At 42.3% G+C, this 9,702-nt stretch overlaps 2 protein-coding genes across 10 annotated transcripts in view; both read right to left on the bottom strand.

Moving 5' to 3' along the window:
• The window catches only part of cipcb (CLOCK-interacting pacemaker b), a 5,212-nt gene extending 3,505 nt beyond the window's left edge, over positions 1-1,707 (bottom strand). Inside the window, exons 1-3 of one of the 2 annotated variants that reach the window (XM_031865889.1) lie at positions 1,445-1,707; positions 705-873; positions 430-614 (exon numbers count right to left, since the gene is read on the bottom strand). In XM_031865889.1, the coding sequence (XP_031721749.1) occupies positions 430-614; positions 705-813 (294 nt within the window). In that variant the 5' untranslated portion in view covers positions 814-873; positions 1,445-1,707. The remainder of the gene's footprint in view (positions 1-429; positions 615-704; positions 874-1,444) is intronic. The other variant, XM_031865890.1, reaches the window with a different exon arrangement.
• An 815-nt stretch (positions 1,708-2,522) lies between these two features.
• On the bottom strand, positions 2,523-9,219 carry LOC116393632 (vascular endothelial growth factor A-like). 8 transcript variants are annotated; one of them, XM_031866139.1, is made up of 7 exons: positions 8,929-9,219; positions 4,912-4,945; positions 4,642-4,838; positions 4,456-4,532; positions 4,341-4,370; positions 4,188-4,265; positions 2,523-2,956 (listed from the first exon to the last, which is right to left on the bottom strand). In XM_031866139.1, exons 1-7 carry the CDS (start codon positions 8,950-8,952, stop codon positions 2,920-2,922), a joined length of 477 nt encoding a protein of 158 aa, XP_031721999.1. In that variant the 5' UTR covers positions 8,953-9,219; the 3' UTR covers positions 2,523-2,919. The 8 variants fall into 8 exon arrangements, 7 of the variants coding, with proteins under 7 accessions (XP_031721999.1, XP_031721996.1, XP_031722001.1 ...); XM_031866136.1 differs by lacking the exon at positions 8,929-9,219 and adding an exon at positions 7,245-7,446; XM_031866141.1 differs by lacking the exon at positions 8,929-9,219 and adding an exon at positions 5,488-7,210.
• Between the last annotated feature and the right edge of the window lie 483 nt (positions 9,220-9,702).

Genomic DNA, 9,702 nt, shown 5'->3' with positions numbered 1-9,702 from the left:
TCTCTCTCTCTCTCTCTCTCTCTCTCTCTCTCTCTCTCTCTCTCGTCACCCACATGTTCAAAGGAGGGTCAAACTGCAGATACATGTTACACCTCATTGTGTCTGTCATATTGAGGTTTAACTAGCACCAATGTGAAATACAATAAATCAGGTTAATATCCTTCATTTGAGCTACTTCTATTTACTGTTGTTGGTCAGCAAGTAGTGCTGACTCTGTGTGAATGGTCACAGTCTTTTTTTGGCAACACATTCCAGGCAGCTGGGATTACACTGCAACTTTTACTGTTGTGACCGGCCTGTATGCCCGCCTGAAGTTAAAAAGATTGAGGGCTGAACCCGAGTGGAAGCATTAATTCATCCATACAGATTATGTTGTACGCTGAGGTTTACATTACAGAGTTATGGCTTTGCTGTGTAGCAGCAATGTACCTGCTTGAGGAGGACATTGTTCATGATGATCATGGGAGAGAGGTTAGAGTAGGAGCCTCCCACCACAGCCAGCTGAGAGGATGGGGGCCCCGAGCCAGAAGTATGCGGGCCCTTGTGTAAAACAGGTCGGGATGAATCCTCAGAGTCCGTGTTGTCCATTGAGCTCATATGCTCCGAGCTTGCATCTATAGACCAGGAAGAAGTATTAAAGGGGCTCAAGTCAGAGATATTTTACAATCTAAGCACATAAAACTGTTTCGAGAGCAAGGCCGGACCTGAGAACCCAGAGTCTCTCTCTGATTCTGCCCGGGTTCCTCCAGACTTCATGAGACGAGGTCTGTTTGTTGCCCTCGAGTGACTATCCACCTTCCTCTTGGTGCTCATCTCCTTTCCTGCTGTAAGTTACAGACAATGTCATTTGGCTCCGACTAGCTCTCACAGCAACTACAGCAGCAATGACAGAATACCAGCAACATGTAAACAATGACAGAACACCAGCAATATGTAAATAATATGTAAAAACGTAAAAGCCGTGAGCTTAAACATTCAGTTTGAGGTGGGTAGCATATCTGTATCTTGATTTAGTGCATGCTATAAACGTCACTTCCTGGTCTTACCGGTTGCATTAACGTGACACTTTTCTGACTTTATTGGACAGTTAAGTAACGTTACCGGTTGGTGCAATACAAAATAAAAGGAGATAGTATTAGGTTAACGTTACCTGGTTTAAATATCATTTTTCCAACATACTGCATAGATATGTTGTACCATCAACACATATATGAACATTATACTTTCGATATATGACGGCTAACATTACTAGCTTACTAGCTAAACGCAAGTAAACAACACTTAGCACTTTGGCTAGCTACGTTAACGTCACGCGCTAAAGCAAACTCTGTTTAACGAACGTTAGAGCGTCAACCGACACAAAGTACATAGTTAGAGCAGTGTGCAAAAACACAAATAAACGTTTGATAAACAAACAAAAAAAAAAAAGAATAAGCGGAAGTACCTTGTTCTGTTCCAACGACGCTGAGGGGTAACGTCGCGAGCTGGCAGCCAGCGACGTCGAGCAGAACTCGGGTGTTCACTGCACACCGCACGAGACACGCCGCCCCCCCTTTCTGCTCAGACACGTGCGGCGCGCGGTGGCTGCAGCAGCCGTTAACCGTTGCAGTTTAATTGTCCTCCGTGAGCGTTAAAAACGGAAAAGAGGAGCCTTTCACTCGCCTACCGACAGTTGTTGTTCCTGGGCGGCGTAAAATAAATCAAGGGACGGGGGGGTGGGGGTGTTAGTTACAGACACTCGGCCATATTTGGGAGGTTAGGGGCGTGGTTGTCTGGAGTAGCGTCTACGTCACATACATTTCCAGGCCTCTGATTGGCCGATGTGGCAAAGCGAGCACAAAAACGTGACCACTGCCAAACGTGTGGTAAATTAAGGGAAATTAATTGTGTTCGCTGTGCGCTTACAGTAGACATACAGTGCACACGCATCTTGAATGATGCCTAATGTGCGGGTGCATTACATAATAGCCTGGCGGGCCTGCAGCTAACCTAAGCAGAGCAGGTCTTCTTTACAGGTCTTTTCTGCAGGTCTTCTCTGCAGAGTAAGTCTTCTTTACAGCATGTTGGAAGAAGTAAACACACAACGCTGTCGCCTAGAACAAAAAGCCTTCTCACGTGCAGGCATGCTGATCATCACTAGGCTATGTGACTGCACGTTTTCATGCCTGCATTAACACAAATGCAGGATGAGGTGGCATAGTTGTGAGCCTACATGTCTGGTAGGGAAGACAGGACAACCTCTACTAAACAATAAGAGCAGCTAATAGGCCTGTCACATGCTGCAAGACAATGCTTTCACAAAGTTAGAAAGTAGATTACTTCATCTATATGTATATTTCTTTTTCGTCACTTCACAAGGATCCTACCTGCTATGTAAGACAACGTACAATCAAGCCACACCTTAATCATCTCAGAGGAAAAGCTCTGTGTCTCACATCCTAATGGTCTACCAATGCAAACGTATAGATAACACAGAGGCTCCTTGCAATCAACATTTTATTTAATGAACTTATATAAATGTGCTATGTAAATAGGTAAATAACACTTTACAGAAAGTAACACACATGATTAACAGGTGGCAAAAGTCACACTTATGAAGTCGTGGAGAAGGTTTCTGCCGGTGAACACTTAAAGATGGAGGTCTTTATCCTTTCCCCTGGTAACTGAACATTCAGTTACCAAATATTTTTCTATAACAGACAGATGTTTGCCTGTTAAAACCAGCAGATAGAGCCAAACTAGTTTACAGATATTGTTGTTTGATTGGATAATTAATAAAAAAAATGACTAGAATGTCAAGATGGACACGATGGAACGTCTCATGTCCAATTGGATGAGGAAAGAAGATGAAGAGTCACAGAGACGATCGATGTTGTTTGTCCCTCCGAAGTCACTCCACATTATGGACCGCCATGTGAATCAGTGAAGAGTTATCTTTTTCTGAGGGAACTGGCACCTGAAAAGACAAAAATAGACATCAAAGACATTCATATTGGTACTTCAGAGTGTGTTTGAAATACATCCGTGTCCATCTTTTTAACTAGCAAGCAGCAGAGCATTTGGTGTTAATTATCAACGTTATTCATGAGCTACTATTCCATTTTGCTGGAGCTTATTGTTGTATTTGCCCCTTAAAATCATTCAATCAGATCGAAACATTGGAGAAACAATGGAAAGTACCTGTTTCATGTTTTATAGCTATTACGTAACATTTCTCTTATCCAGATGTTTTTTGGATATTCCATTCATTGTAAGTGAGTTGAATTGATTTTTTCACTAACAGATGAGCTTCCTGAATTTGTACGTTTCCGATTCCCAAATTGCAAGTGTTCTCAGGTTATGAGACCCACTAATGTACTAAAATGAAATCTCAGAACTACAAATCAATTCCCAAATTATCATTTTGAGGCTTAAATAGATTAAAGGACAGGCGTACATGGGGTCAACGTTTAAAGGTTGGATGGATTCCTTTGTTTGTGCTGCTGATACAATGTCCCCCCACTCTGCTTCTTACTAGAGGAGATGCAGATTCCTCGTCAAATAACAGAGAAACAACAGACATAACAGACATAAACACCTTTATGTGAGAAGAGTGAACACACAGACAAACAAAATACCAAACTCACTGAAAATCCACCTCTTGGATCTGACTGTAAAATGATGGTCTGATATTTCTCTGAATTTCTTGGACTAAAAAAGGTCACTGGATGCTACATCACAAAAAGGCTTTTTACTCTCGTTCACAAGGTAGATTTGGCTGCTTTTTGGATTTATTCCTTGTTCAATTCACATATCGTCAGCTGCAGAATGTGACATAGAAAATATACTGAGCCCCTCCACCGATCTGATCCCTTCCTGTTATTTTTCCTTATATGTGAATCTGGCCGTCCTTGGTTGGAACTATCAGCGGCCTTGGATTATTATTAGATTGTGTAGCAAATGCTCCGTGGCTTCACAGAGAAGCACAAGCTCATTATAAATGGCCGGTGGATTACAGGCCTGCCAAAACGAAGAGCAACACAGCAGACAATACATTGTGATATTGTTTAACCTCATCTGTCCCCGGTAGTCTCACAGTGTGGAGGAAAAGAATCAGTGATGAATGTAGCTGTAAATGTCCAGACATAATAAGGAGAGTGTGTGCGTGTGCGTGTGTTTGTGCCGCAGGAGGGCGATCCATCTCTTACTTGGCACAGCCGTTTGCTGTCTTCTTGTGTTTCCTCCTCCGAGGTCTGTTCTTGATAGACTTGCTGCTGCTGCTGCTGCTGTGGAAGAAGTCCAAAGTGCAGTGAAGATATTGACGTGTTCAAGTCTGATGGATAAAATGTTCATCCACTGACCTTTTATTATTCAGCTGATTCTGACGGAGTCTAAAAACAGAAAACACAAACAATTGTCAGTTAGCCGTGTTATAAAAATCTCAATTTGCATCTGTTGTGTTTTAGAAAGAGTTACCTGCATTCACACCTCTGATGCTCCACAAACCTGAGTTCCACATGGTGCATAGATATCATGGGATGAATCCTCATCACCTGAGGAACAAAGGGAAGGGAACACTGACTATAGGGCCATATATGTAATATTTTAACATCTCTTTTGGTATTTCTGGTCAATCATGTCTGATTAGGGTTCTTTCTACACCTGCAGAGTGATGTTGCTTTCAAGGGAGGCCTGGCATTCCAGGTTCTCATTCCCACAGCAGCCAGAGCAGCGCCACAGCGGGACACAAGCAGGCATGTAGATGAACTCCACCTCTCCGGGGTACTCCTGCTCCACATCCACCAACTGCTCCATGGGCCGACACATGCTCTTTGCAATCACCTCACGAAACGGCATCACTACGAGACAAGCCGAGTCTTTAGATCAATTTGCGAGAGGTGGAGATGCCTATTCAGTGGGACAGCCCCTTACCTCTTGAGTGACCATCTTCTGGAGGGTGTGAAATCTGCAAAATACAGAAAAATAATAAGAAACAATTGACATCTTCAGTGATCAACGCTTTAAATATATTTAATAAAGGCATTAATATCAACGCCAAACATGGTTGTTATGATACAGAACTTGCATATAACAAGGGATCTGATACAAGTGAGAGATGAAATGGTTTCAAATATCCGATTTTGGATAATTTCTAATAGCAGAGCGCCCTCTTGTGTCAGAGAAAAGGGACTGCACACACATTGATCCAGTGAAAACATTGATGCAGCATGGTTTCAGGAGTGTACCACTGTGTTGCTGTTTAAGCAGTAAAATGAGCCATCAGCAAATAAAAAACGCACTTGATTTCTCAATCTGATGTAATACTAGAAGGTTTATTATCACAAGAAATCAAAAACCTTCAAAGAATGCAAGAAATAACAGCAAAGAATAGTTGCTGCTTTTACTCGTGGGAGTTTTACACACAATAAACAGATTAAAACAAAGGTGGCACTGAAGGGTTTCATGACTCAGCATGGATTTGTCCAAGTTCTCAGCCGCCGAACTCACAATGGCAATGCTCCGGATTTTTGAACTCCAAATTAAGCAGAAACACAAAGTTGATCTTGGCTCTCTTCTTCTTTTCAATATCAACAATCTCTTTCTGACTCCTCACCTCTCCTCTTGCTCGCTCACTCTGTGAACATCGATGGGAACATTGTCTTCTAAATGTCACACACAGGGAATGCTTTCGCTGTTTAGACAACAGTGGTTTTTATTGTGGGATTTTAAAAAAATGTTTGCTGGAAATGAGTTTGTGCCAAAGACAAAAATGCACAATGTCATCCAACAATAGAACCAGATGCATTACAGCAGCTGTAATTAATAAAACATGCAAATACATCACAGTCTGATTGAAGAGGCAAGATGTTGGACTGGGTTTGCTAAAAAAGGAAAAATATGGAAAATAATTAAAAATGGAACAACTTCCTTTTTCCGTCCTCTAATTTTGTAACTACCACAAAACTTCCACACAAAGGCACAATGGCTTATTATCATGCTGAAGACATTTGCAAACCATTTTAAACCACCAGTTATAGGTGTTGGCATTACCCCAGTTATTAATGTGGGGGTCATTTGGGATTTAGAAAATGGCAAAGCTAAAAGTAGATGTGCTTTTCCTGATTCTGGAGGCTAAATTCACATTTTCCTCATATTAACTAATTCTCATGTGTGGCAACTGAAGCCAAAACTACAACTTTAATAATTTTAGCACTGACATTGTGTCCTTCATGCAGTATTGCAATGCAAGTATTTCCATTCATGATCTGTTGCTACGTCACTTCAAATATTTGTTAAACACAGCATTGTGGATGGATGAAATATACTCTGGAATAAAACATATATATACAGTATATATATATATACATTTCACAACATCTTTAAACTTTTAATAGCAAACTCTTCTCGCATCAGCGCCGTGAGAAGCTTCCTGGACTGCACTATTAAAAACATTTCTTGTTATTTCACAGTCCTTTAAAGACCAGCTTGCTACTCAAGTCTAATCTCCTCACATAAACTGCAAACCATATTCACACCGTGCAGTCGGTTCCCTGCTGGGAGACACTGAACTTATCTGTCTTGCCCGGAGTCAGATGTTACACGGAGAAGGAGCACATGTGCAAAACCAGTAAGACACCCTCATCACGACCATGGGAGCAGGACCTGGAGCTGCAGAGTCTCCAAACCACAACTGCTGTTCCATGACAGGCAGCATTATTCTGGCCGAGCTCCGGTGCCTGGTTTACTGTTTCCTCAGTACCACTTCTCGATCTGAACCTGGATCAGTAACATGCAGCAGCTGCATCTGAAGCTGGTATGTGCCACATGACTTACTGTGAACATGGCAAACCCTCTATGCAGATATTATCTTCACGGTGGGACACAGCCAGACAAAATACAGATAGCGTGTAAACAGACTGCAGTGTGGAACAGATGTGTCCTCTCACACTGACAGAGACATAGTCTGCCATTTAAATGTGACTCCTGTTAGCTTCACCGAGTCACCTGAGGTGCTAATTGGAGTCAAGGAGAAAAGACAGCCTTCTAAAAACCTTAAAGCTGTCTTCAGCACGCTGAATATTTATTAATTTCAAATTCAATTTTACTTTGCTAAATATAATAATGCGAATATTTCACTAATAAATTGCACAACCATTACCAAAACACCTTCAACTTAGAAATGTCCTATATCTTAATAAAACAAAAAACTGCTTTCTTTTTGCTAAAATTACAAACAGGGCATGTTTTGAGTTTGTTTGGATTACCTGTGCAGGTGCCGGCTGCAGCAGAAGAACCGAGAAGAGGTGCGAGATTCCGATGAGACTTTGCATTGTGCCAAAGACGAGTTACCTCCGACTCGTCTCCGGTCGGTCGGTGAGAAGTGACAAAGTCAAAATAACAGCGTCGTGAGGCGGCTGAGGTTCTTTTGAGCGGCGCGTTGTCCCGCTGTGCGCGAGCAACTGGGATGGAGAGCGCGCGCGGGACAAACCCTTGAATACAGCTGATTATGAATAGGAGAGAGAGAGAGAGGCTGGGATGAGTTACCACAGTGTGTGTGTGTGTGTGTGTGTGTGTGTGTGTGTGGGTGTCTCTCTCTCTCTCTCTCTGGTAATAATTAATGCAGCCATAATAATCATCATAACAAGCAATAAAACAGCCTAAACTATAATAAACAAAACGTTAAACAATTGTAATGGGAAACGTATTCATGACAAATTAACCTAAAGCTAAAGTTATAAATTAGTATCTACACAGGTATATACAGGTATACCCGCTGGAGGGGGGAGGCCGGGGCCTCAGAAACAAGTTAGAGTGATGCCACTCTGCACATGCTCAGTAGGATTCTCTCACTGCCTGTGGAAATGGAGCAGGACCAGTTTACCTCAGAAGTTTGTCCTGAAAAAAATCAAGTTCTCAAATTTTTCTGCTATTAAAATGAAGAATCAGGTGTTTCATTTTATTCGTACGCTAAACAAACAATCACAAAAACATGACTCACCACTCATAAAGGGTTGACATTTTGAAGATAGATGGTTTAAACAGGACATCGACGTGTATACAGAAATGAATGAAAAACAATGGCTGACAGGAGCAGTGGGGGAAAAACATGAACTGCCTGCAGGCAAAAAGACGTAATATACCAGTAATGTTTTGTCATTAAGAAGCTTAAAACAAACAAACACTATAGTTCAAATCTTGGAACAAACGCAGTAGACCTGAGGTTATCGACACTGATGCTGCATGAATGAGCATAATATTGAGTTATTCATGATTTTGGAACATAAATACACAATGGTGTGTTGACTTCTGGTAACATGCCTGTTATCGTCAGTTTATGTCTGGTACGAGCGCTATAAACAACAGCTATATAACGTTAGCCTTCCTCTTACACAATACCTGGCTTCTCATGGTTTGTAGATGCTGTCACTTAGAAATAATTCCGATTCCCAATTATGTTGTCAAAATGAGTTAGGTGCTAGCAGCCATTTCACAATTCCTGTTTGCTCATTCTGCAGGTCATGAATCACAAGCACATATCTGCTCCTATGTTTACCAGGAGGGCCCAGGTGTGTCTTCACAGCCAGTGTGATTTACAGGATAATTGGGCTGGTGTGATTTTTGAAAAACAGCCTCTGTGGAGGAGATAACTCAGACGGATGATGCCTCTCCTCTCAACACGTAGACTGTGATGCTACACCAGCTTGTTGCTCACATGAGAAAAGTAATATCAATGACACGAAATAATTCCTGGCAAAGCCAGAGAGTTCAAGGTGAGTTTGCACTCTGAAATCTATCTGAACGATCTCTAAATTCAGTTCAGAATACAGATATAATCATGATTTAACGTCAGGATTTCATCTGTGAACACGGAGTGAACATCCTGATGGATTTGGGGCGTGTGAGCTCCTTTTGAACTTCCAACAAACGGTTCGGCAGAGCTCAGCTCACCCACTGTCCGGGGGTTTCCCCCATCCCGCTCAGACTCCCAGTCTGACAGCCAGAGGTCAGACTGACAGCTGCTGCTTCCTGTCTCTGGGAACCACACTGATGCTCGAGTCCCAGTCCCCATTAGAGGAGGGAGGATGGGGTTTCCCTCAGTTGGAGCAGAGGCAGCAGGTGGGACTATACGGCAAATCCTCAGGCTGTGGTTTTCTTTAGCTATATGGTCAGAAAAAGGATAATTTGAGTAAGTTTACGCGTGGTAACTCATACAAACATTGGCCTGCTCACAGGGAGGAGGTCTGGACTCAACCATCAAAAGAGTAACAAAGCTCTTCATCTGGTTTCTTTTTGACCCTACGTCCCATGGAAACAGATGAAACAAATCACAAAAACCTTGTGCAATGAGAAAATGTTTCCGACAATCATATGAATGCTTCTGGGAGGCAGATGAAAACCTCCTAACATTCATCTACAGCCTGATCTTCAGCTCTCCTACGCTCGGTGTTCAGGCCTATTTTAATGCCTGTGAGCAGAATCCAAACTCTACTCGGATTTCCCACACTTTTTTGCCAGTCTTGGGCTTGCAGGTGCATTGTGGGTAATGCTACTGGTTCCCAAGCCCACAGTGACCAGACGGACCAACACTGAGGGATGAATGCGACCCAAAAGGTCAAACAGATGCAACTCCATTCTGGGACGTTAACAGTGCGTTGGGGGTTTCTTGAATATGTTTAGCTTAACAAGGAAATACACTGTTCCATTAATACGAGACGCTCACCT

The sequence above is a fragment of the Anarrhichthys ocellatus genome, unplaced genomic scaffold (assembly GCF_004355925.1).
Source record: "Anarrhichthys ocellatus isolate YVR2014 unplaced genomic scaffold, GSC_Weel_1.0 scaffold34, whole genome shotgun sequence".
In the NCBI taxonomy this organism is placed as follows: domain Eukaryota; kingdom Metazoa; phylum Chordata; class Actinopteri; order Perciformes; family Anarhichadidae; genus Anarrhichthys; species Anarrhichthys ocellatus.
Note: the sequence above shows the minus strand (reverse complement) of the source record. Positions and strands in the feature narration are given on the sequence as shown.

Bases quoted from the DNA above. Each gene is read 5' to 3' on its own strand.
- LOC116393632 (XM_031866134.1), bottom strand. From the start codon at position 5,023: ATGCCTTTATTAAATATATTTAAAGCGTTGATCACTGAAGATGTCAAT. The intron at 4,533-4,641 runs GTGTAGAAAGAA...TTTGTTCCTCAG, and splicing joins AAAGCAACATCACTCTGCAG to GTGATGAGGATTCATCCCAT. The intron at 2,957-4,187 runs GTAAGAGATGGA...TTGTCTTTTCAG, and splicing joins ACAGCAAACGGCTGTGCCAA to GTGCCAGTTCCCTCAGAAAA.